Source organism: Anopheles gambiae, chromosome 3 (assembly GCF_943734735.2).
Source record: "Anopheles gambiae chromosome 3, idAnoGambNW_F1_1, whole genome shotgun sequence".
In the NCBI taxonomy this organism is placed as follows: domain Eukaryota; kingdom Metazoa; phylum Arthropoda; class Insecta; order Diptera; family Culicidae; genus Anopheles; species Anopheles gambiae.
In genome coordinates, this window is record NC_064602.1 from 24,318,336 (window position 1) to 24,342,835 (window position 24,500).

General features: G+C 48.6%; 9 protein-coding genes across 14 annotated transcripts in view; 5 read left to right on the top strand and 4 right to left on the bottom strand.

Moving 5' to 3' along the window:
• Positions 1 to 2,629, top strand: part of LOC1280000 (angiopoietin-related protein 3) — an 85,375-nt gene extending 82,746 nt beyond the window's left edge. For all 5 annotated transcript variants that reach the window (XM_061657658.1, XM_319794.5, XM_061657656.1 and 2 more), the window contains exon 8: positions 18 to 2,629. In XM_061657658.1, coding sequence (XP_061513642.1) covers positions 18 to 203 — 186 coding nt within the window. In that variant the 3' untranslated portion in view covers positions 204 to 2,629. The remainder of the gene's footprint in view (positions 1 to 17) is intronic.
• Positions 2,630 to 3,864: 1,235 nt separating this feature from the next.
• On the top strand, positions 3,865 to 11,456 carry LOC1280001 (VWFA and cache domain-containing protein CG16868). Its single transcript, XM_061656670.1, has 4 exons — positions 3,865 to 4,860; positions 4,925 to 7,855; positions 8,724 to 9,000; positions 9,070 to 11,456. Exons 1-4 carry the CDS (start codon positions 4,459 to 4,461, stop codon positions 10,032 to 10,034), a joined length of 4,575 nt encoding a protein of 1,524 aa, XP_061512654.1. The 5' UTR covers positions 3,865 to 4,458; the 3' UTR covers positions 10,035 to 11,456.
• A 233-nt stretch (positions 11,457 to 11,689) lies between these two features.
• LOC1280002 (coiled-coil domain-containing protein 93) lies at positions 11,690 to 14,276 on the top strand. Of its 2 annotated transcripts, XM_061655355.1 has the most exons (8): positions 11,690 to 11,930; positions 11,999 to 12,207; positions 12,293 to 12,743; positions 12,842 to 12,880; positions 12,952 to 13,259; positions 13,327 to 13,440; positions 13,502 to 13,707; positions 13,770 to 14,276. In XM_061655355.1, exons 1-8 carry the CDS (start codon positions 11,847 to 11,849, stop codon positions 14,168 to 14,170), a joined length of 1,812 nt encoding a protein of 603 aa, XP_061511339.1. In that variant the 5' UTR covers positions 11,690 to 11,846; the 3' UTR covers positions 14,171 to 14,276. The 2 variants fall into 2 exon arrangements, with proteins under 2 accessions (XP_061511339.1, XP_061511340.1); XM_061655356.1 differs by lacking the exon at positions 12,842 to 12,880 and having other exon boundaries at positions 11,715 to 11,930.
• On the bottom strand, positions 14,273 to 14,515 carry LOC133392888 (ubiquinol-cytochrome c reductase complex assembly factor 6). The gene has a single exon (XM_061655358.1). The coding sequence runs from the start codon at positions 14,513 to 14,515 to the stop codon at positions 14,312 to 14,314; it is 204 nt and encodes a 67-aa protein (XP_061511342.1). The 3' UTR covers positions 14,273 to 14,311.
• On the bottom strand, positions 14,273 to 15,022 carry LOC1280003 (small integral membrane protein 4). The gene is made up of 2 exons (XM_319797.4): positions 14,733 to 15,022; positions 14,273 to 14,659 (listed from the first exon to the last, which is right to left on the bottom strand). The coding sequence occupies exons 1-2, from the start codon at positions 14,887 to 14,889 to the stop codon at positions 14,574 to 14,576; spliced, it is 243 nt and encodes an 80-aa protein (XP_319797.3). The 5' UTR covers positions 14,890 to 15,022; the 3' UTR covers positions 14,273 to 14,573.
• Positions 14,989 to 17,307, top strand: LOC1280004 (U3 small nucleolar RNA-associated protein 18 homolog). Its single transcript, XM_319798.3, has one exon. It carries the CDS (start codon positions 15,188 to 15,190, stop codon positions 17,258 to 17,260), a length of 2,073 nt encoding a protein of 690 aa, XP_319798.3. The 5' UTR covers positions 14,989 to 15,187; the 3' UTR covers positions 17,261 to 17,307.
• Positions 17,295 to 18,632, bottom strand: LOC1280005 (replication factor C subunit 3). The gene is made up of 2 exons (XM_319799.5): positions 17,913 to 18,632; positions 17,295 to 17,844 (listed from the first exon to the last, which is right to left on the bottom strand). The coding sequence occupies exons 1-2, from the start codon at positions 18,501 to 18,503 to the stop codon at positions 17,359 to 17,361; spliced, it is 1,077 nt and encodes a 358-aa protein (XP_319799.4). The 5' UTR covers positions 18,504 to 18,632; the 3' UTR covers positions 17,295 to 17,358.
• Positions 18,633 to 18,855: 223 nt separating this feature from the next.
• On the top strand, positions 18,856 to 21,016 carry LOC1280006 (protein arginine N-methyltransferase 5). Its single transcript, XM_319800.5, has one exon. The coding sequence runs from the start codon at positions 18,969 to 18,971 to the stop codon at positions 20,856 to 20,858; it is 1,890 nt and encodes a 629-aa protein (XP_319800.5). The 5' UTR covers positions 18,856 to 18,968; the 3' UTR covers positions 20,859 to 21,016.
• A 1,947-nt stretch (positions 21,017 to 22,963) lies between these two features.
• LOC1280007 (chitotriosidase-1) lies at positions 22,964 to 24,367 on the bottom strand. The gene is made up of 2 exons (XM_319801.5): positions 24,120 to 24,367; positions 22,964 to 24,045 (listed from the first exon to the last, which is right to left on the bottom strand). The coding sequence occupies exons 1-2, from the start codon at positions 24,295 to 24,297 to the stop codon at positions 23,009 to 23,011; spliced, it is 1,215 nt and encodes a 404-aa protein (XP_319801.5). The 5' UTR covers positions 24,298 to 24,367; the 3' UTR covers positions 22,964 to 23,008.
• Between the last annotated feature and the right edge of the window lie 133 nt (positions 24,368 to 24,500).

Sequence of the window (24,500 nt, forward strand, 5' to 3'; positions counted from 1 at the left end):
CTTATTACACTCTACAGGGCGGCTGGTGGTGGAAGTCATGCGGACGAGGACTAAACGGACTGTACCTGCACGATCCGCAGGATCTGACCGCCCGGCAAGGCATCGTTTGGTTCCGCTGGAGAGGCTGGGACTACACGCTCAAGAAGGCGACCATGATGATCAAGCCGAAGGGTCCGCAACCACAGGTGGCCGGCACGACGTAATAGTGATACTTCCGTGACACGAATTGTACAAATTATTACTGTTTGTTTTCACTTGCTCCTCACACACACACACTCACTCACTCACACGCACACAGACAGACACATACAACTTGTACACCGTTACACGCATCCCTTGTGAAGATCATCAAATCAGCAAACTTCCATCCGTTTACGACCATCAATCATCAATCATCAAACTGTTCACCTCATTTGTCTTCATTTCTAGCAGTTGATGCGATCGGTTTAGACGAAAAATACGATAAACTTCTTCAAACCATTCTTAAGGTCCATCGTCCAACAATTCATACAGCAGTCCCTCCTCTCATCAGGCTAGAGTAGACGAGATGCGGGTGCAAAATTTATTCTCACAATACGGTCCAATGCTAGCCGTAGTAGAATTGATTGACTCCATCAAAATTTTAGTTCTGATATCCCATACTCGTCGTCTTCTTTAAACGAAAAAAAAACATAGTTAATCTTGACAAAAGCGACTGATTCTAAATACGACGATGCACTGCCTATACCGTCATCAATACGTCTCGAAGCAGCACTCGAAGCAAGAATTGCAGAATCCTTTTCCCACGTGTACTGCCACGTGTGCGCTACCTATACGCTATACCTTCATGTTGTTTATTTATTAAATTTAGTTCAACAACAACAACAACGGAAACGTTTCGTGATCGGATGCTACCACACGCGTCACGCAGCGAGTGACCTTCGTCCCAATCCACTGGCGAATCTTTAAAGCAAAAAACAAAAAACTTACATTTCCGAGCTGGAGTCTCCCCAAAACATTCCTGCGCAAAGCAAAAATTAGCAAAACCCTTCGCATTCGGACACTTCTTTTCTTATCCTATAAAAGGTGGTTTTTATAATGTAGACGAAGAAAAGATGCGAACCAGTGGACAACTCTTACGGGCGGTAAAAAGATAAAAAACTGATCAAACTTTCAGCAAAAAGTACGCGATTTTCTGAGATATTTTTACTTGTTGTACATCTCCTATCTTCGCTTTATCCTCAGAACATTCTTCGCATAAGAAACAATTTAAAACTTTTCTGTACGCGATTGGTTATGAATGTAATTCGTTCTTCCTGAATTGGCAACAAACGTGCGGATCGAGACAGGGCGATGTAGAAGCACTGGCCTGGCTGTAATTTAATATGGCTTAATACTCTTTCTGTCGAAGCGCTATGAATTACTTGCGTTTATAGTGCTCAAACCCAGCAACCCCCAACCATCATCCAAACCGGGTGAAAAACGTTCAACCCCAACCGTTGGTGTGCACGATATTAATCGCTCTGTTGAAACTTTCCTACCACACCAACCGTGTGTGTGTGAAGTGGCACAGCTTAAGGGCCGCTTTTTCACCATTTGACGATCACATGAGCCCGCGTCTTTGGGCAGCTGGGGGGAAAAAAGGGAAAATGCAATAAATCATCGCAAATTGAATGTTATTGATCCATTTGAGTGGCGGCGTACGAGCCGCGGCGTTGACCTGTAAGCGTAATTTATCTATCGCCTGGGCGAGAGATTTTGCAATACAGATTCCTCGACGCGCGAAACCTGGAACCGGTGCACGGCTTGTCATTAAAGGTATTGATCGGTACGATTGCACAGTTTGCAATTTGCAATCTTTATGCCTTTTTTTGTTTTGTTTTGCCTCGTTTTTCATTCCACATTTGCCGATGAATCTCTGGAATGGGGGCTGTATTTTTTGTGTTGTTGCTAAAGCGGCCCGATCAGGAACTGATCGGCTGTCTGGAGCAGCAGTTGTGAAATCATAATAATAGCGATAAAAACCGTAAAGTATGCCCACATACCGATGACATATTTCCTATTCCTGTGTCTGGAATATAGCACGTTACAGATTGCTCGAGCCACACGTAGATCAATGCGATGCGGTCGATGGAATGTGCTGGTATATATTCAGAGATAATTATGTGCTTGATATGTGTCTCTGGATGGTGCCACAACGAAATGTTGGTTCAATACTTCAAGAGCGATTGCGAGCCCAAACGATATGGTTTATCGTTTGCTTACGGCACAAAAATGCGAGTTATCTAATATAGGTGCACTACACTTAAAACCGATCAAATTTGATGATATTATTTGAACCTGGGTTTCATGCTTATTGATTGAATTATGCTTCACAGCCAGAGGAAAACAATACGGTCCAATCGTTAGAACGACATCCAGAAAGTTTAAATTGATCCGTCCTAATACAAGCGTTCTTTCCGTTAAGAGTTTCTGACCCTGTACTCTTGGTTTGTTCCCAACGTTAGCTGGGAAACACGACCGCCTCTGCATGGAATCATGTTCACACATTACACATACACAAAACATGCAATTGTAAATATCGTTTTAATTTAATAGTTGATAGAATGTTTTATATTGAAATAAATATAAAAATCCTCCGAAAAATTTACATTCCCTGAGTGTACTGTAGTTATTCCATTAAAAAATCTGTGAAAACCGTTGTTCCCGAAATCAGTTGTTATGTTGAAAAATGGAAGTAAGTATGGTTTTGATGAAAATAATTAAAATTGTCGTGATAAAAAGTGTGCTAAGGTATAAGATCTGACAGCTATAGTAAGCACATGAGAATTAAGATCCAATATTAGGGTATAGAGAACACGTGGATATATCAATAAATAGTATTGGTATCACGCGCGAGTGGTATCTCAAACTCATATGAATGACAATGAATGCCCAATGAATAAGTAATAATAATTTGTAAGCGGTTGCATCGCCAGATAAGTAACTAATAATTTCAAAATAAAAGATATATTTTAATTACTTACTTACTTCGGAAGGCTCAAGAAAAAATCACGTCGTCGTGACATGGCCCGGTCCACGATTGTTCTCCAGGATGTTCGTGCCATGGCTGAAAGACTTTCCAATCCATGTAGACATCCTATTTTCGGTAGGTCCTGCTGGGGGGTCATTGTCTAACACCATTATGGTAGAGCATAAGATCCAGCATCCTCATAAAATTCCCCAGCTATCGTATCCTGCCAGGCTTGGTCATCGGCAGGCGTACAGCTCCGCAAGCACGTAGTTCATCTTTCCGCCCAGAGCGTAGCGTCCTGCTCCAAGGGTGCTCCAAGACTCGTGTCCATAGAGGAGCATCGTCGTGTATGATAGCCGCTTACCTGGTATTTTGATGATTTGGTATTTCACCGAACAATGATTGCTATTGTGTTGGGATCATTCAGATACAGTTGTACGGGCCAGGATTCTGTAAGGCTGGAAACAATGTTCAGGTTAATGATTGTAGTATTTATCTTTGTACACGGTACAAATTTTACTACACAGTTTATTCACCATTCCACAAAAATCAATTATTTACCTCAATTCAATAAACCTAGACCGACTCCAGAGCGCACCAACAAAATGAAAACAACACGCTATGTGAACTGTGATTTGGATCAAGTGGAAAGTAACAATACGAACTTGATCAACAAACTCTCTTGGAAGTGTCCTATTCCTCAAAATTCCACTTAAATTGTTTCAAATACAATTTTCAGGCTAACCTTTTCACTTTAACAATATTAACTACTAAAATGAAGAAAAATAACTTTAAAAAACGTCATCGCAAATGTTCAGCTAGGTTTACGTGGTGCACACCGTTCGGCTCCGCTGACACGTGCGATACAGCCAAGGGCTACCTTCACGCACCTGTCAAAACGCGCTCGCAGCAAAGCAAAGCATCTCGCGCAGAGATTAGTTTTCTGTTTTTATTTTAGCAAAGCTTGATATTTAGTGCCAAAAACTGTCGAAAACTTGCATCTATACGTTCCTAGTTGCAGCACGAAGGATGTTAATCCTTCATTTGTTGTGTTGCAGCGCAAACTATGGCACCAAGCGTCCATCGCACAAGCATCGTAACTTAGGTCTGTGACACGGGGCGGCGGAAACACTGCCAGATTCCATCATCGTATGGAACAGCTTCCCTTGCTGCCTCAACATTGCGACAAATTCATCCCCAGTGCGGACATTATACGTAAAGTCGGTTCGCGATGTGTCGATAGCGGAAATGCAGCAGATTGCACCAAAGATTCCGTGTGAAGAAATTTCCATTTGATGCCCGTGGAAGACAACATTGTTTACTGTGTGACTGTGTGAGTGTGCGCGGGTGTGTGCGTGTGCGTGAAGATCGTGCTGCGTGTGTTTGTCCCGTACCCGTATGGGTGGTACGGAGGCACGAAAGAAAGCCACTGCTCCTCAGGTTAAAACCAAACCACCGCTACTACGATGAAGCGACTTTCCTACACCGTCCAGTATTATTTGGGAATGTTGGTGCTGGTGGTGGTGGTGCTGCTGCTGGGGCCGATTCCGCTACGGTGCCAGGGAGCGCTAGCGTCCTCTAGCACAATTTTTGTAAATAGCCTAGTTCCATTGATAAGCAATGTAAGTGTAAGCGTACCGATAAGTTCCGATAACAAACGAGTGCCTTCGGTGGCGGTGATATCTTCTCCTACATCATCGTCACCCCCGTCTACGTCGTCCGTGACACCTTCGATGCCCGTTACCGGCAATGCGGCGACAGCATCTGCCTCCGGTCCCGTGGAATACGGGATCCAGGAGCTGGCGAAATCGCTCGAAAACACTTTCGATCACATTCGAAATGGGGAGCTGAGTGTCACGAATGTGCAGGTGAGTCCCACCGGAAAGATGGACCTTTTCACATTTTTCTCATCATTTATTTTCCTACTTTTAGAAACTGTACGACAACATGGAAATAACCACAACGATACACAACGATGTAGAGCTGCTGGAGAGGATCGCTCTGAAGCTAACACGGAAGCTCAACCAGACCATTGCGGTGATTGAAGAGCTGCGCCGGTACATCCAAACTACCGGCACGAAGTACGGTGCCAAGTACAACACGCTCCTCAACCCGTGCCCGTACAGTGAGCTCATCAACCCGTGGGAAGACGAAGCACCGTTCGATCTGCAAAGCTTCATCCAGAGCACGAAGCAGTCGAACGTGTCCCTTACCCGTCCGTACTCTGCTTCCGGCGATATCTTGGTAAGCGGTGGGGGCGCTAACAGCAGCGCCGTTACCGGGTTCCTCGACTTCAGTGCCTTTCCGGCAAATGCGGACTCCGATCGTCCCAGGATCCGTGTCACCGATCAAACGATCGACGACAATAACGCCAACCTGCAGCAGCTCTTTGCCGAACACAGTGCGCACTTGGATGAGCATTACCTGAGCTATCGGCAGCAGTTCTATCTGTCCTCGTTGGATCATGCCAGCGCGTACAAGTGCCACTACTATCCCCGTGATGGCCGGCTGAAGGCCCTGTTCCTATCGGCGGTGCGCAACAAGCACGTGCTGATCCTGCTGGACGTCGGCAACACGATCACGTACGATCAGCTCGAGGTGGCGAAAGCCATCAGCAAGTTTGTGCTGTACCTGCTCAACGAAAACGATCGCGTTGCGGTGGTAGCGGTCGGGCAGCGCGTCATCACGTCGGACGACTTTTTCGACTGCCGGGCGGCGAACCGGTTTGTGCGCGCAACGATGGACGAGAAGGATCGGCTGGTGGACTTTATTGATTCGCTCAATCGTACCAAACAAACGACGGACCATGCCGCGGGCTTTCAGTACGCGTTTGATGCCTTTTCGGACATTTACCGTACGCATGATGATGAAGTGCCGATCGTTTTCCTGTACCTTGGCCGTGCGCTGCTACCGGCCAGCTCGGTGGTACCGAAAGCCATCCTGCAAACGATTCACGAAGGTCAAACGCGCCTACCGTATCCGGTCATCATCAACAGTTGCTTGATATTGCTGGACGAACGGGAGGTGGCACAGGAGAAGCAGCTGATCGCTGACATTAGCACCCAAAACTATGCCCGCTACAACCTTTCCCTGGTAATCTATCCGGCGGGAAAGATGGTCATGATATCGAAGCATTCGTTCGATGCGCAGCGTTTCATAGTGGCGCTGATGGAACCGTTTCTCAGTGCGGGCCGATTCATCGAGGAGCATTTGCGGATCCATTTGCCGTACTATGACGCGTCGCTGCAGGATACCCTCGTGACGGTAAGCTATCCCGCCGGAACGCATGGACTCGTGGGGGTGGATCTCTATCTGAGCGATCTGGTCGAGCACGTGGCGTACTACCGGCAGCAGGATGATTCGTACGCCTTCCTGATCGATCTGCAGGGCAACACAATTATGCATCCTTCGTTCCCGCGACCACTAGCGGCACGGGGAAGCTTCTACATCACGAACATCACGCGCTTGGAGCAGGAACATTTCGCACCCGCCTTCAAGCGCATGCTGGCCGATCCGGAAGGTAACTTGCGTATCAATCACTACGGCACGAACCGGACGACCATGTACTACTGGAAGCGAGTGTACTCGTACATCGTGTGCATCGTGCGCACGCTGGATGTAGCGGAGCCGGACAACTCCCTGACCGTCGATGGCGCCTCCCGCATTCTGCACGCACCGATACACTACCTTCACCCGGGCGCAGAAACGCCCGACGGAAGGAATAGCGTGGAGTACAACTTTATCGCCGCTAGCAGCATCACCGCGAAAAATCTACTCTCCACACTGCTGTACCATCGCATCGACATATTTCCACCTCAGCTGCAGCGACCGCCCGTCGAAATGTTACCGTCCGGTGGCGATGGATCGCTGTGCCGGCTGGTCAAGCAGCTGGCTGTAGCGGACGCTAGCACGCTCTACCTCAGCGCTTCCTCGTTCCAGTCGCCGTTCACGCACATTCGCAACAACCGTGAGGCCGGCGCGGGTGAGGAGGTGAACGTGCGCACCATTCAAAACATTATGGCGTACCTAAGGGACACGTACGGCAAGCTGCTGTTCGCCAACCCGGGGCTGCAGCCGGACGTGCGCAGTGATGTGCTCGCGCTGCTGCAAATTCTCTTCGACTATCAGCTGCACCACGTGCAGAGCAATCTGAGCCGGTACGTGGTGCGACGGTATGCGGCGACGGTGAACGGTGTGCTGCAGACGTTCCCGGGCGGCTTGCTCGATACCGATCTCGAGCCGACCAAGCGGCCGTGGTTCGTCAAAGCGATGGAGTACCCGGGACGGTTGGTGTTCACCCAGCCGTACCTGGATGCGGGCGGGGCCGGTTACGTCGTGAGTGTGGCGTACGCCATATTCGAAGGTCGCACGGGAGGTACTGCCACCCCGTCCGGCAACACTCCGCACCGACCGATCGCCGTTGTAGCGCTGGACTTTACGCAGGCATTCTTCTACAAACTGTTGCTCGATTCAGCGACGGTTTGCAGTATGGATAACATCAAGTGTTTCCTGATGGACGATCGAGGCTATCTGGTGGCGCATCCGATGCTTGCGGATCCGCCGCTGCGGCCCGGGAATGCGCGCCGTCCCGTGGAACACATCACGCACAAGGAGTCGCAGGTGGCGAACGACATTCTCAACCACAAACAGTTGGTCACGAAGAAGATGTGCTACAACTATGTCAACCGGACGGTGCAGCGGTTCTATCAGTTTAATATGAGCCTCTCGGCATCGGACGTCATCACTAATCTGATGTACGGCGAGAAAACAAAGTACCAGATAACGCTCATTCCGGGCACGAATATGTTCCTCGGCATTGTCAACTCGACGAACGATGGTGGTGCCTTCTGTCCTTGCAGTACGGTAAGTAGAGGCTTATAAATATTTGTGTTTTCGTTTAATTTAGTATTGGGCTTCATGAATCTTTCGTTGAGATTCATATATATGAATCTCCAGTGGTGACAGATTTGAATCTCGAATCAATTCTTGAAAGATTCACGGATCTCCAAGGATTCATGAATCTCGAAGATACTTGGAAGAATGAAACTCCAAGTATTCATGAATGTCGAAAGATTCATGAATCTTAAAAGATAAATGAATCTTCAAAGATTCATGAAATTAAAAAGATTCATGAAACTAAAAGAATCATTAATTCATTAAAATTCATATCTCTCCAGGGATGAGTCTTTAGAGATGTATGATTTTCAAAATATTGTAATTCACATTCCGGAGCTAATTCTAATTCGGGAGTCAATTATGATTCCGTTATCGGGCTAAATTGTGATTCCCAGGACTATTCCGATTCCGGAGCCGATTCTGATCGCGGAATCGATTCCTCAGCCGACTCGGGAATCGTCTCCAGAGTCAACTCCGGAATCGGTTCCGGAATCAAATATAGAATCGGCTCCGGAGTCGGCTCCGGAATCGACTCCAGAATCAGAATCGATTTCAGCATCGTAATCGGCTCCGGAATTGATTCCGAAGACGGAATCGGAATCGGGTAGGTCCGATTCCGAGCTCCCAGGCTGGCATGACCACATAGGTTGCTACGCCAAGAAGAAGAATAATGAGAAGCTCAAACTCTATGAATCTTGGGAGATGTATGAATCCCCTGAGATTCATGAATCCCTAAAGAATAGTGTATCTTTTGAGATTCAATCAGATTCATGGATTTCTATCAGATTTACACAACATTAGTTTAATTACATATTTCCTTGTATATTCTTTATAGGTTGGCAACTCCTGCCTGAACTGCAATCGGATGGAGCAGACGGAGTGTGAGTGTCCGTGCGAATGTCCACTGGACTACGGTGTATCAGAGCAGGACGGTGGCTGCGCGACGGTTCCCAAGCGTTCCAAAACGGCAGGAAGCTTCCCGGTGCCGCTCTGCTCCCCACTGCCCGAGGAGCTTATTTCGATGAACGCCATCAACTATGAGGCGGATTACGAGCTGAAGAGCTGCACCAACATTAATTGTGAGGATTACCAGACGCAGAGCGAGTGTATGGGTAAGTGTGACAGCAAATAATGTTCAAAAAATAGATACTTACTGTTCATATCTTCCCTTTTTTGCACAGGATTGGTCGGCTGTGAATGGTGCCAGGTGGATGTGGATGGTGAAAATCGCCTCAACACACCGTTCTGTACCGCCCAGTTGGCCTGCTTTAACGGGGTGTTTGGAGCGCCCACACCGTACGGTGATGCCGCCTACACCGGCAACAACATGGAGTCCATCTTGCCACCCGCGTACAGCTCGATTGGGCCCGTGGCCGGCGCTATATTGGCGCTCTGTCTTGTGGTCGGTTTTGCGATGTACTGCTTCCGCCAGAATGCCGATCAAAGTGGAGCGTCGGAGCATTTGTACGACGATTTGGTCGCAGATCACTGCCACGGTTTGCCGCTGTCCCGTTTCGATCTCGACGATGGCAGCCCGTCCGACGATTGCGACATTAGCCGTACCAATGCGAAGCAAAATCTGCTGCTCAACGGGCAGCACAACGCCAACTACATGATTATTCCGAATGTGGCCTCCCCGTACCAGATGTCGGCGGACTATCGGCGTCCGAACGGGGGTGGTGGTGGAGGCTCGTCCGATCATGGGTACTCCACCATGACGCACCACGAGGAATCGGAACACCTGTGCCTGTCCAATGTGGATCCGCAGGGAATAGCGACCGCGCACGGTGGTGGTGGTGGTGCGCACGGGGCCGGTTCGGGCGGCAAACGGCTCTCGATGTCGGACAGTGCATCGATCAGCACGTCCGTTTCGAGCCCGTACAGCAACCATACCGGCGGTCCGGGCAGTTCCTTTCTCTCCAAGCCGCCGATGCTTAACGAGTCGAAAATGATCGGCAAGGCGATCGATCGGTTTGCGGATCCGAATCCGATGCAAACGCTGCTACCGTCCCCGACGTCCATCTCGAGAACGGGAGTGATGGGAGCAACGACCATACTGCCCCCCGGATCGCCCATCTCCGGCACGACCAGTGGGCATCACATTCTCGTCCCAGTAACCGTCCATCGAAATATGGAAATTTCTTAGGTTGAAAGCGCTCAAGAGCGGAGAGGGGAAAGCAACAAGGAAAAAAAGGTACCTTTTGTAACCTTTACATTGATGCCACACGATACAGATTTCTGCATCCGCTGTTTATAGTGACGGATGCGTTTAGTCCATTTTATAGTTTGTCGGCATTCCTCTCACCAGTTTAGTTGTATTACCGTATGGCTAAGGTTGTCAATAGCTTAACCCGCAACAGTTCAATTCCTCTCAGTAGTACTTCATTCCAAGAACCCCGGTGGCAACCTCATCGCTACAGTGCTATTATAAAGTTATCATTTAAATCTTATCCCCCCTCCTGACAAACATCGATCATCGATCATAATAAGTCTTAACCATAACCCGTCGCTTTACCCAAGAGACTGAGATTACCTTTTCAACGGGGAGGGAAATGCTTCCGTGAGCAGGAAATGTGCCGAAATCAATTTATATATACATATATAGCTGCCAACAAAAAGTAGTACTCTTCTACACACGACACTGCGAGCGAGCAGAGTTTTTGCCCTCGCCCCAAACTAAGAGAGACGCTTGCCTTTACAGTGTATTTTTGTATTTGTTTAAGTTAGAGTTTAAGATGATGGTTATAAGAGCGTATTGAAAAAGAAAAAATCAAACACATTACACACCTGCTTGACGAATATCAGTGCGGACAACTAATACAGCTAATATCTTATTGCTAGGAACCGTACACCGGTCGTAAAATTAGTGGCCCTATCAACTATATCCCCTCTATTCCTATTGCTCTCAGTAAAAGTGATAGGGAAAGGCTCAAGCTTGCTGTTCGTTTATTTTAACGCAATCGATGGTAGCTAATGTTTGACCACCACCAATCGATTCACGATGCACTTAACATATCATTCGCTTAGGCCGGCCTAACAGAGCCCAACACAGGAATGAAAATTCGTCCCGATCATCACGGTTGTTTGCAAACGCTTGCTTAAACGTGGTCGCATTCGTCAGTGTTTTTGTTTTAATTAGAATAAACACCTAAGTTAGCTGTCGAACGATCGCACGAACCAAAACGATCAATTTGGCCAGAACGTACCGCCAGAAAGAGATCGGCCCAGTAACAACTATATCCAACTGCCAATTGTACGCCGCCACCACCAATTGTGCTTCCTGTTTTGATGTGCAGCTCTTTTTAGGTTTTGTAACTTTACACACTTACTACTGTATATGTACAAATGTGATCGTGTGTTTTCCGAATGATTCGTGAGTTTTGTTTAAGGCTTACTATTAGGAGCGCGCGAACACATATTTATATATAAATATTATACCTCTAGCGAATTTGGATTTGGAGACCCGCTGGTGCGGGAGAGATTTTGTAAACTTGTACGTAAAGTTGTTTCTTTTTTACATGATTAATAACTTTACACGACAACTGCTAAATAAATTTATTTAAACATATATCGCCATTGAAGCTTGTTTGTGCAGTGTAATGTAACTTGTCCGAAAAAAGTGTTAATTTTTTCCCCATTTTAAACTGTGTTTTTATACTCTTTTTTATGTTTAATTAGAATTTTAAATTTTACAGCACCAATAAATTGGTGTAAATAAAAAACAAAACAACGCATCATTCGTGTCTATGTATTGTTGTTTATGTTTCGAGCTGTCATAGTTTGCGCTAGTATTGGTGCAATGTCTTGTTGATACTGTGAACCGGGGGGAACGGGATGATTACATTGTCAATTCGGTGAACCACAGCAGGCACAGCGCCTCGTATCGGATGCCGATTATTATCGTCGTTTGCGCAAAAGATTCTGCGTGATTCAAGTGTGTAAAATCGTTCCTTTCGCCATGGCAACGAAGAACATCTTTTCCAAGCATCTGCCGAACGTGAAGCTGGCGACACGGTTCGACGCGGACGGGAACGAAATTCAGGCAAGCGCGGGAAGCCCCCCAGCAAAGCGATCTGGTTGTGTCACTTTCCTTTCTTTCGGTCCCATCAGGTGGAAAGGCGGGAAGACGAAGAGCAGAAGCGGAAGGAGCAGGATATTATCGATACGCTCGTCGGTGCTGGCTACTACCGGGCCCACATACAGGGCCTGTCCTCCTTCGACAAGATAGTGGGCGGCATGACCTGGTGCATCGAGGCCTGCGACTATGACGTCAATGTGGATCTGCTGTTTCACGAGAATCTTACCATCGGTCAGAAGATGTAAGCCAGCCACGGCATCCGCATCCATTAAAAGTGTCCACCCGCATATTATTACTAATGATTCTTTTTCTCACCAATTTGCCAGTGCTTTGACGGAGAAAATTGTCGGCGTGCTGCCCCGCATGAAGTGTCCGTTCCTGATCGAGCCGCATCAAATACAGGGGCTGGATTTTATCAACATTTTCCCGGTGGTTCAGTGGCTGGTGAAGCGTTCGGTGGAAAATCGAAGCAAAAAGGCGGACACACTGCGGAAGCTCGCGGCGACCCAGTTCCAGAACCACGGCACCCTCGAATCGGACCGGGAGCTGCAGCGGCTGCGCGCCAAGCAGCTGGCCAATCTGCAGGCCATCGAGTCGAAGTATCTGCCGAAAAGAGGGTTTAAGCTGCGTAAAGCAGCCGGTGGCGGTTGGATACCGGTGCGGCCGAAGGATGTGGCGGACCAGGAGACACCCGATGGAGCGTTGGAAGACGTGCTGGAGGCGGACGTGGACGAGGAGGAAGGAGAGGAAGACGTATCAGTGTCTACCGAACAGGAGGTATGAATCTAGTTGGCAGTGGATTGGTTTTACTTATTATTTTGCTTTTTTCCTTTATTTCTGTTTTGTTTTTATGCATTTTTGCTTTGTTTTTTTAGCTTAATTTTGATGTTTTGTTTAAAAATATCGCAAAAGAGGTAAATCTTTTCGTTATATAAATTTGTTACGAATTTTTCATATTTTTTAACACTTTTGGACCTTTTTTCAGCACAACATTTCGGTGGAGCTCACAGAAGCGGACCGTTCCACGTTGGCCAAAACATACGACGACATGAAGCAAACCCTTTCCGGCGAAGCTATCGAGCAAGTATCGGAACGAAATCGCATCAAAGCTCAGTTGGCGCTGAAGCTTGCGCTGGAGAAAAAGCTTGAGCTCGCATTAAGCGAGTGTGAGCAGCTAAAAACGACGGTACAGGAAGAGGAACAGCAGCTGAAGGAGGCCAGCAGTCAAAAGGAAGCCCTCGAGGAGGAAATTAGAAATCTCGACAATCTGGAAATTACGGAAGCTAATCAAAAGTATGCATTAATTGTTGACGAATTTCGTTTTTGATCAGCTGCATTACAATGCTCTTTTGTGTTACAGAATTCTTGACCACGTCAAAGAGTTGGTGCTGAAGAATGAACGCATGAAGAAGCAGGAAACACAGTTTAAAGAAAATTGCAAAAAAGAGTTGGCAGAGTTGCAGCAGAAAATTGAGTATGGATGATTAAGACATAACTTGGTATGGTAACTTAGTAATTTCCTACAATTTTTTCAGCAAAGCGGAAACATCAACCCCCGATGAGGATATGCTGGAGCTGCAGAGACAGCTCGACATGGAGCTGGAGCGCTTGAAGTCGCTTCGGCTGCAGCTTGCCAAAAAGAACCGTTCCTATGTGGCTATCAAGCGCCAGCTGGACACCGTACCGGATCGTACCGAGTTGGCGCAATATCAGCGAAGATTCCTTGAGCTATACAATCAAGGTATAGATAATTTCTCTCAATTCTCTGTCCATTGTTTAAATGGCCACATTATTCTTTCACAGTGAGTGCAAAGCATCGTGAAACGAAACAATTCTACACACTGTACAACACGCTGGACGACACGAAGCTGTATCTGGAGAAGGAACTGTCGCTGCTGAATTCGATCTACGATAATTACGCGAACGCTATGCAGACGCCACACTCGCGCGAACAATTCGTGCAGCAGTTTGAAACGATCGTGGAAGGCATTCGGGCCACGAAAGCGAAGTTGAAGAAGAAATGTGACGACGAGCGAGCGAAACGGGACGGACTGAACGGTCAGCTGGTGTGTCTGATGGAGCAGCAGCGCAAGTACGCAACCACGGTCAAGCAGCTCACGATGGAATGCCAACGAAACGAGGCACTTATGCAGCACCTCAAAGCGCTGAAAGCATCCGCCCAGCAGCAGCAGCAGCAGCAATAAGGATGGGGGATTCCAACCGAACAAAACCATTTATTGCATTCCGCCGGTACGTAGTGCGCTTAGGATGGGGAACTGAATATATACTCAATTACTACTTCACGATTAACCGATGTATCAACTAGTTCAACTTCAGGCTTTTATTTAGCTTCCCTGAGCAGGAGTTGAGTTTTCCGGTGGCTGCGCAACTTCGCGTAACCGTTGCATCTTGATTTCTCGCTCGACGTAGTAGTTAAGGTCTCGTAGCGGGTGATAGTACGTGTGCACTACTTGCGATCCGACAAACATGGACAGCAGGGCGGCTGCCATGAAGGACAGATACTGTCGCATAGGAACACCGGCCGGCATTGTTTTCCGTTTTTTTCGACTGTTTTCGACTTTATTTCACAATGTGGTGCACAGTGGCTTAGCCGCGCGGAATTGGTTCCAGCTGATGGAGGCGCAACTTTTCCTCCACAATTTCCTTTGCCTGGCGCTTTTTGAACGTATTATCTGAAACGCATAAAATGGGGTGGGGGTGCATTAGAGGACAAAGTATCAAAGTGTTTCACTGCAGATTGCTTACAAAAATTGGTCTCCCCTACACGCCAGTGGATCATGGAAAACTCCAACGCCGCTCCGAGTCCGAAGAAGATGGGCAGGAACCGATAGATGCCCAGCGTTCGCTTACCGGGCCATCGATCCAATAGCTCTTTTAGCGTTTTGCTCTTGCGAATAATCATTTGAACTAAGCTGAAGCCCAAATTCTACATCGATTGCAACGCGAGCGCTATTTCTGGGTAGCAAATGCACTTTTTACATAATTCACTGTTGTTGACGTTCGGCTGGTACGTTTGACAGGGAATACACGTATCTGAAGGGATCGCATGTGATGGATCCGTTCCCGAAGGGGCACAACTAACAACAACATTCCCACGTCAAATGTGACAGCTAGCCCGGAGCGATTATATTTCACGTGTTTTGTGGTGTGTTCGGAACAATTTCTGTTTCTATTTCATTTTTCGGCCAGAACCCGGCAAAATGACGATGGAAAGCGACGATGATTTGGATCATCTTGTTACCAGCCAAGTCAGTGAGGTGCGAAAGACGGTAACCGTTGTGAAAGCATCCAACGCGGACGATGCGCTATCCGACGAAGATGAAGCGACATCAATCAAATCGGAGAGTGACGATGATGAAGAGACCGCCGGGGAATCATTGAGGCCTCCCCATACTGAGCTTCCAGATTCGGATGTGTCGATAAAATCGGAACCGGAATCAGAAAACGACGAGGACGACGATTCTGGTGACGCGGAGAAGGATTTGCTCATTTCCAACTACCTCAGCGCTCTAAAGTCTTCCATGAGCGAAGCGAACGATCATGGGGATGAATCGGATGACGAGGATGATGTGTCGATCAAGTCGGAGGATGAAAGTGAAGATGAAGTTGGTTCCGTAAAATCTGAACCCGTAACAGAGAGTGATTCCGAACTGTCGCAGGATGAATCGAACGAGATCAAGGATGAGCAGGAGGAGGAGAAGCCGGCCACTGCCGGCAAGAAACAGCAAAAAAACAAAAAGAAAAAGGAAAAGATTAAGGTCCAAGGCTCGGACAAAAAGGCGGCAGGAAAGTCACAGGAACGCACTGTGAAGAAAGCAAAGGAAGAAAAGGGTTCGGTACGCTCCGGCAAAATTAAATCGAAAGTATCGAAAAAGAAAGCTAAAGCTTCCGCCATAGACCAGCCCGGTTCGAAACAGGAAAAAGAGCTTATGTCGCTTGTATTCGGTGGCAAGGATGAGCTCTTATCGAACTTAACTAAATCGGAAAAGAAAAGCGACAAAACCGACCCGGCACAGGGCGGAAAGAAGAAGCAAGCAAAGCAAACGCCCAAAAAACGGCGCGCCGTCTGGCACGATTCAGACGACGACGATGAGGAAGATACGGCCAACATGAAGCGCAACAAGTTCACCTACGACGAGCTGCCGGAACAGCTGACCAAGGAGCGCCGGCGTAAGCAGTTCGAGCAGATCGTGGGTCAACCAAGATGGGCCGATCTGGATCGCGTCCGCGAGCCCGATTCCGACGAGGAGATGCTGCAGACGGTCGGGCATGTCGTGAAGGGTGCAGCGGCGTCCCAGGGCCTACCGAAGGGTATAATCGAGCTGAAGAAGCTGAAAAATCTGAACCGCGAAACGAAGATCGAAGGCAAAATCTCCTGCATCAACTTCCATCCGACGTCGATGGTGGCGATGATGACGGGGAACCGGGGCCTGGTGTCGATCGTCGCAGTGGATGGCGTGCGCAACGAGAAGCTGCACACGCTCTGGCTGCAGAAGGTGCGGATCAGCTGCAGCCGGCTGTCGCCGGACGGGAACGAGGCGATCTTCGGCAGCTATCGGAAGTTCTTCCACGTGTACAACCTGCTCAGCGGTCAGAGCGATACGCTGAAAATACCCGAGCGCGACACGTGGCAGATGAAGAACTTTCGCATTTCGCGCTGCGGCAAGTACCTGGCGTCCGTCGGCGAATGTGGCGAGGTGCATCTGATGGACGCGAGAACGAAGGATGTGCTGCAAACGATCCAGCTGCGCTACACGTGCCAATCGCTGGCGTTTACGACCGACTCGCGCTACCTGCTGTGCCACAGCAACGATACGGAGGTGAGCGTGTTCAGCCTGGAGCAGAAGCGGATAGTGAACGTGTTCCAGGACGAAGGGTGCGTTAATGGATCGTGTATAGCGATCTGCCCGAATGGGCAGTTTGTGGCGACTGGCAGTCGACAGGGGATTGTTAATCTGTACACGCTGGAGGTGACACTGACGGAGAAGCAACCGGTACCGGTGAAGACGTTCAACAATTTGACCACGTACATCGATTCGCTCGCGTTCAATGCGACCTCGGAGTTGCTGGTGATCGCGTCATCGACCGTGAAGAATGCGGTCAGGCTGATTCACGTCAGGAGCAGAACGGTGTTCCGCAACTTCCCACTGCACATGACGCATCTGGGGCACGTCAGTGCGGCCGAATTTTCTCCCTCGGGAGGATATTTAGCGCTGGGCACGAAGCAAAGCACTGTGCTGCTGTTTAGAGTGAAGCATTACCCTAACTATTGAGTATCGGTCAATAAAGCTAATGGCACGACAACTGTTTACATGTGTAAGAGATGCATGGTGTACTGTATTTTTAATTACTAATTGGAGCATTTGTTCTCTCAAAAATCATCCATATCCATTACCGACACTTGGTTGAGGAATTTCTTGTACAGTGCCATAAACTGCGCCACGAACGCTTCCAGGTGGAAAATGTGCTTGCTGCCCCGCTGCATCCGATGGTCGTACAGGCCGGCGAAGCTGAGCGTCTGCGTCTTCAGGCTCATGTCGCAGTTCTTCACGAGTATCTGCACCAAACCCTTGAAGATGATGTCCGGCGGAATGCCCTGCGACAGCAGCTCGTACAGCCGTTCGCGCACCACCTCCATACGCTGGGGCGTTTGCTCCTGCACGATCATGTTGGCCGTCTCCTTCAGGTACGTCTGCCAGTCCATGTCCGGTATTTCCTGGTTGGCGGTGAACGGGTACTGCATCACCTTGCACGCTTCCAGCGTGAGTATGGCGCGGCGCAGGTTTCGCTCCGACTTTTGCGCAATCCTGGTCGCCAGCTCGGGCGGAATGTGAAGGTTCTCCTTTTTGCAGATTGACTAAAATAGTGCAAAAATTAAGTTAGTACATTAATAGTGGAAGGCTTATGTACACTCCTGCCACTTACATTCATGATAGACACAATCTCATCCTCCGTCGGTGCCGATACGCGTATCCCGAGGCAACGGCTCTTGACCGCCGGAATGATGCGCGACGTGGAGTTCACGCACAGTATCAACCGGCACGTGGCCACATACTTTTCCATCGTGCGACGCAGCGCATGCTGTGCGTCCTTCGTCAGCTCGTCCACCTCCGACAGTACGATCGTTTTGAACTCCCGCTGCCCCGACGGGTCGATTTGTTGCGTTTGGGCAATCTGTTTGATCATGTCCGTGATGACGACCCGATCGTAGATGCCGACGTCGGACGGATTCACCTCGATGTGATAGTTGCTGCTGACGGTCATGATTTCGATCTTTTTGTTCGACGGTGTGGTAAAGTTCATCACCTCATTGCGTAGCCGCTCGACGCCCGGGCCGTACAGCTCGCGCAGCAGGCAGATGATGCGCGTTTTCTTGCCCGCCCCGGACGGACCGTAGAACATCAGGTGCGGAAAGTCGCCCTGCGAGCACAGATTTATTAGCTGGCTTGCTTGCGGTTTGTGGTAGTCCAGCTTCGCCAGTTCCCGCGGCCGGTAGCGGTCAACCCAGAGCGACATTTTGAGGGCTTAAATGTTAAAAAACGACACTGTTTTGAGATGGTTTTTAGTTGAGCTTGTGTTTCGTTTGGTGCTATGTTGTGTGGACTCCGTTTGAATGGCGCGAATTTGTGATTTTTTGACAGCTCCACTATGACAGCAGCTGCGCTCCCTTTAGAAACGTCAACGGAAAACAAATGAAAAATTTCTTTCTTTTTGAAAGGAAAACCATTTGTTTCATGTAATATGCATGTTTTAAAATTATTTGAATATTTTTTAAGCTTTTTTAATCACTTAAAATCACCCTTTCAAGCATATAATAAATACTAAAGCATTCCGAAATGCCTGCACTTCTTCCACTGTGCAACCAAAACAAAGCTGTCATCCATGTGTTGACATTTTAACGCACGTGAAAAGCTACGAAAAGCCGGTGTCTGGTTGCTTTAAAATTTACCCTTTCCCGACAAATTGCTTCGCTCGTACCCGATGGCGATGGATCAAAAGGTGAACATTTCCGTATCGCTCTACCTCGACACGGCCGGCAACCTGTCCAAGGAGATCGACAGCGCATCGAAAGCGAACTGCAGCTCCGTCACCGTGCCCATCGTGCACTGGAACTACAATCGGGAGTTTGTGCGGGAACCGCTTCGCTCCAAGCACGGTCCCTTCACGCGCTCCGATCTGTTGCTGTCCTCTACGCAATGGTTAAACCGTGTGATTTGCCGGATCGGCGACAATCTCGACCTGGACTCACCGGTCGACCACATACAGCGGCAGGCGGAGCGTACAATCCGGCAGGAGATGTCATTTGCCGAGCATCTGGTGCAGAATGGGTACCTTTACACGAAGCTGTCCAGCACGAACTGTGCCAACTTTGCCCGCACGGTCGGCTGTACCATGTTCAAGGGAACGCTGCTGGTGGAAGTGCCCATCACGAACCCGAAACTCACACAGCACGGTTGGCGGCGTGACGTGGCGGAGGATGCGGACGCGACGGTGGAGAGCACCTGGAGCTGGTGGAACACCTTCCGCTGCCATGCGGACTACAATCCTACCGTGAAGGTGGCCCTGGAGCTGACGGCGGACGTGCCGAAGCAGGAGGAAATCTTCCGCTGGCTGGGCGAACCGGTCGATGCGATCGTACTGCCGGCGAACATTTTCCTCACCAATGCCAAAAACTATCCCGTCCTTTCGAAGGCTCACCAATCGATGTTGAATCTCTTCTACCGGACGTTTAGCTGCCATTTCATACTGAAGGCGAACCCGTCGGATGGCCATCTGGCGCATTACGTGGACTACATCAAGTACACGATACAGCACAACTACGTCAAGAATCCGCTGCACGGGTACGAAGATTTGCTCCAGATCCCGCTGCAACCGCTGTACGACAATCTGGACAGCTTCACGTACGAGGTGTTCGAGAAAGATCCGGTCAAGTACATTTACTACCAGAACGCCATCGAACAGGCGCTGTTGGATCGGGTGCCGGAAGCGGATCGTGCCACAGCCACCACCATCATTATGGTCGTTGGCGGTGGGCGGGGACCGTTGGTGCGTGCCGCACTAAACGCTTCGCAAACCACCAACTGCAAGGTGAAGGTGTACGTGATAGAGAAAAACCCGAACGCGATCGTGACGCTGACGGCGCACATTAACGAGCTGTGGCGCGACCGGGACGTGGAGCTCATCTCGACGGATATGCGCGAGTTTAACCCACCGGAAAAGGCCGACATACTGGTGTCGGAGCTGTTGGGCTCGTTCGGCGACAATGAACTGTCGCCGGAGTGTTTGGATGGGGCGCAGAAGCACCTGAAGGACAGCGGGATCAGCATACCGTGCAAATCGACCTCGTACATTAACCCGTGCTTCGGCTCGAAGGTGTACAACCAGGTGCGGCTGCTCGAGCGCAGTCCCCACTGGAAGGATCGGGTGATCTCCTCCCGCCACATGGAGCAAGCGTACGTGGCGTATCAGAAGAATGCGTACCACATCGACAACCCTCAGCCGCTGTTTGAGTTCGTGCACCCGAACAGGGAGAGTGACGATCCGATCGATAACAACCGGTACAAGGCGGTTCGGTTCCGGGCCGCGCTGGACTGCGTGATGAATGGGTTCACCGGGTACTTCGACACGGTACTGTACAAGGACATTACGCTCAGCATACATCCGTTTACGCACACGAAGGGGTTGGCGTCCTGGTTTTCGATGTTTATACCGCTGACGGATCCGGTGCAGCTACGCAAGGGTGACGAAATTACGGTACACTTCTGGCGGTGCGTTGCCTCGCACAAGGTGTGGTACGAGTGGAGCCTTAGCGCGCCGGTGGTGACGCACGTGCACAACATCGACGGACGGGGGCAACCGATATGGCAGTAGATGGACGATATTTACCTCAAACAAGACAGTTACAATCAATCAAGACAGTGACGGGTGTTTCTTTTTACACGTTTTTTTTTTTGTTTCTAAAACTTCAAAGAAGTAAAACAAACTCTTGTTCTTATAAATGTAATAAATATGACATAATTCATGATTAAGTAGTGTGCTTGAGGATGCAGATGTAAGGAAAGAACATGGTTGGATTCTTCCGGGGGAGTAGACTTACCGCACACGATCGACGACGATAGAGTACAGGAGATAACAAGTATGAGATGCAAAAAGGGTTTAAAAGGGCTGCAGGAGAGCCCTTTTCAAAACCAACCACAGAATAGCTCGCTCGTACACAAGTGCAACCGATGCCTCAGAGTAAATCATTTTCAGAAACGGAGGAAAGAGTGCTAAAAAATCGAAACTGATAATGTTAATACGATACGCTACGATAATGACTCGTTGCGATTAGATGAAATTAGCCCGAAATGAATGACCCAACGATACATTTCTTGTGAAAGAAAATCTGATAGCGTTATCATGAAATGATAAACTATCGTTTCTAGTAAAATAATTGTTTTGAGCAAGCGATTTGATAAAGATAATAAAGCATTTAAACTTCAGACCATGTACAAGATTACAGCAATCTAGTGATGGGTAAAATTGACTTAAATCCAGAATCGACTCCGATCCGACTTAGAAGTTTCAGAAATCAGTTCACCTCAAAAAAATGCCGCGACGGACGATGCTGGGACTATATAGCACCTATATAGTACCGTTACTCACATACGCCTCTGAGACATGGACACTGTCCAAATCTGACGAAACCCTGTTAACGGCGTTCGAGAGGAAGATGCTCAGAAGAATCCTTGGCCCAGTATGTGTGGAAGGACAATGGGGGAGCCGTTGTAACGACTAGCTAGCGCTGGATAAGTAAGTAAGTAAGACTCCGGAAGGTAGGTCCGCCCAGCCGGATTGTCCGGAGTCGTTCGGAATCTTCTGGAACTGTCCGATATCACCCGGAGTCGTCCAGAGTCATTCAGAGTCGGATTCGTTCGGAATCGTCCGGAGTCGCCCGTAGTCGTTCAGAGTCGGATCGCGTGTACCGGCCAATTCTGAGCGACTTGGAACTACTCCAGATGAAACTACTGGTTCCCATTTTTTCGGAGTCATCGTACTAACAATAGTCAGAGTCGAATCGGAGTCGTGTGTGTGCTTCAGAGAGCACATCACTACAGCAGACACTTCTTTTAAAATCTAACAAAAACAATTGGTTGAGTACTTTTAAATACATTTCTATAACAAAATATTTTTACAAATATATTAAAATAGTATTAGTGGTGGGAGCTCGACATCGGACCTACCCGATTTCGATTCCGTGTTTATAATCAGTTCCGGAGTCGATTCCAATGATGGAACCGATTCCGATTCCGCAGTTGACTCCCGAGCCGATTTCAAAGTCGGCTACGGAAACAGAATCGGCTCCGGAATCAGAATCGGCTCCGGAATCGAACTCGTCGTGGGAATCACAGTTTACTCCAGGATATCCGGTAACGGAATCAGGATTTACTCCAGAAATGGAATTAGTTCCGGAATCAGAATTGGTTCTTGAATAGAAATAACCAGTTTAATTTGCGAAATCAGTCGATAGTAAATTTTAATCTTTTGCGGTTATTAATACTTCACATCATTGGACCCAAAGGCCTATTCCTATGGAGATGCCGAAACCGACTCCGTTTCGAAGCCAATTTTGATTTTGGATCCAATTCCAATGCCGGAGCCAATTTCGATTGCAGAGCCAATTCGGGAACCGATTCCGATTACAGATCCGATTCCGATACCAAAGCCAATTCCGGAACCAATTCCGCAGTCGATTCCGGAATCGATTGCAGAAACTGATTCCGGATCTGATATCCACGGATCGGTTCCACAAAACTTCGGAGCTAGCCGGAATCGATTCCGACGAAATCTTCATTTTTCCCATCACTACACAATAGACAGTTGTGAATTGAAAGTGCCCGAAACAAACACGTGCTTGGCAACAGTTGTAAAAAAATAACATGAATTTATGTAAAAAGCTTAAACTGTGCTTAAGCATAACATAAACTTAGTAATTATATTTTCTAAGGTGTTTATTTAACATTTCACCATTCCAGAAACGTTTACAAACATTCAGCAACCGTACGCAGCAGCGTGAATCTTCCTCCCTGGAACTCATCCTGGTCGATCGACCAGATCATTGCTCCACCGAGGCCTTCCCTTCGAATGAACTCACATTTCATGCGAATACTTTGCGGATCATCGTAGCTAACCCACTGATCGCCGCTGACCGCATACGGCACGTGCTGCTGATCATCCCAAATGCGTCCTTCACCAAACGCATCCCTCACCTCGTAGTAGGCAAGTGTGCCCTGCTGCTGTGTGTAAGGGCCAGGGCGTCCAGCACCCGTGGCGGACGCCCGTGGTTTATAGTTGCCCGAGGAGCTCAGCGTGAACGTACGTCCGTACGCAGCTAAGCCGACGATCAGCTTGGACTTCGGTACACTACCACGCCCAATCCAATCGCTGACGCTAGCCTCAACGTTCAGCCGTCGCTGGTAGTCGGTTTCTACACTACCCCAGGAAAGCGGCGCATTGTGGCCAGTGTAGCTGTCCCACGAGCCGTTGTAATCGTAGCTCATCAGCAGAATGTAGTCAACGTGGCGGGCAATGCCGGACATGTCGTACGGCCGGTTAACACCGACCGACGTAGTCAAGAGCAGACCATTGCTGTGCAGCTCAGACGACAATGCAGACAGCAGCTGCACAAAGTTGCTCTGGTCGGAGCTACTTTCGGGAAATTCCCAGTCAATGTCCACCCCGTTGAAGCCGTACGACTCGCAGAACTCACGCACATTCCGTGCAAAGCTCGCGCGTAGACTCGAGCTGGCCGCCACACTAGCGAACGCAGATGCACAACCGACGGCACCACCAACCGACACAAGGGTCTTCAGGCTCGGATTGCTGTTGCGCAAGCAGTTAAAGCGGCGCATCGCATTCCGCTCGGTATCATCCTTCTGCACGATCGATCCGCTGTGATCCAGCGCCACAAACGCGTAGATAAGATGGGTGCACAGGTGCGGGTTCAGGTCTTCCACGGTGCATCTACCCTTTCCGCTGCGATAGGTGGCCCAACCGCCGTAGAATCCAAAGATAGGCTCTGTGAATGAACGTGTATAGCACACAAGTGTGAAACTCACGACGCTATGCGATAGTAATGAATGGCTGACTCACTGCTCGGCATGTTAAGATGTTTCTGATATGAAGCACGACTGTTTACTGTAAACAACGAACTCTTGGGCTCCGCGACTGCGACTGAATAATACGTTTGTCGAACGTGGTCCATATATATATAGCAGGTGGAACGTGTGCTTACCACAGTTGAATATTTTTTGCTTGATATGGATTCCATTTTTCCTGGAAATATAATTGATAAACAAAGCAACCCTGAGCTGTTCTTCCCTCTAGGAAACGGGGGGAGAAGAATGTTAATCAGCCACTGTGCAATTTCGAGCAATTTCTTGGGACAGGCCACTAAAGTGCTAAAGTGCTCCAGTGCATCTCCAGTAGTGATGGGTTTCATGAATCTTTCGTTGAGATTCTTTCATATGAATC

Excerpts from the sequence above, each read along its gene's own strand:
- LOC1280002 (XM_061655355.1), top strand. The coding sequence starts at position 11,847 with ATGGCAACGAAGAACATCTTTTCCAAGCATCTGCCGAACGTGAAGCTG. Across the intron at positions 11,931-11,998 it reads CGGACGGGAACGAAATTCAG|GTGGAAAGGCGGGAAGACGA; the intron begins GCAAGCGCGGGA and ends CGGTCCCATCAG. Across the intron at positions 12,881-12,951 it reads TTAAAAATATCGCAAAAGAG|CACAACATTTCGGTGGAGCT; the intron begins GTAAATCTTTTC and ends ACCTTTTTTCAG.
- LOC1280007 (XM_319801.5), bottom strand. The coding sequence starts at position 24,297 with ATGGAATCCATATCAAGCAAAAAATATTCAACTGTGGTAAGCACACGT. Across the intron at positions 24,046-24,119 it reads ACATCTTAACATGCCGAGCA|AGCCTATCTTTGGATTCTAC; the intron begins GTGAGTCAGCCA and ends GTTCATTCACAG.
- LOC1280005 (XM_319799.5), bottom strand. The coding sequence starts at position 18,503 with ATGTCGCTCTGGGTTGACCGCTACCGGCCGCGGGAACTGGCGAAGCTG. Across the intron at positions 17,845-17,912 it reads AGATTGTGTCTATCATGAAT|TCAATCTGCAAAAAGGAGAA; the intron begins GTAAGTGGCAGG and ends GCACTATTTTAG.
- LOC1280006 (XM_319800.5), top strand. The coding sequence starts at position 18,969 with ATGGCGATGGATCAAAAGGTGAACATTTCCGTATCGCTCTACCTCGAC.
- LOC133392888 (XM_061655358.1), bottom strand. The coding sequence starts at position 14,515 with ATGCCGGCCGGTGTTCCTATGCGACAGTATCTGTCCTTCATGGCAGCC.
- LOC1280004 (XM_319798.3), top strand. The coding sequence starts at position 15,188 with ATGACGATGGAAAGCGACGATGATTTGGATCATCTTGTTACCAGCCAA.
- LOC1280001 (XM_061656670.1), top strand. The coding sequence starts at position 4,459 with ATGAAGCGACTTTCCTACACCGTCCAGTATTATTTGGGAATGTTGGTG. Across the intron at positions 7,856-8,723 it reads CCTTCTGTCCTTGCAGTACG|GTTGGCAACTCCTGCCTGAA; the intron begins GTAAGTAGAGGC and ends TATTCTTTATAG. Across the intron at positions 9,001-9,069 it reads GACGCAGAGCGAGTGTATGG|GATTGGTCGGCTGTGAATGG; the intron begins GTAAGTGTGACA and ends TTTTTTGCACAG.
- LOC1280003 (XM_319797.4), bottom strand. The coding sequence starts at position 14,889 with ATGATTATTCGCAAGAGCAAAACGCTAAAAGAGCTATTGGATCGATGG. Across the intron at positions 14,660-14,732 it reads TGTAGGGGAGACCAATTTTT|ATAATACGTTCAAAAAGCGC; the intron begins GTAAGCAATCTG and ends TATGCGTTTCAG.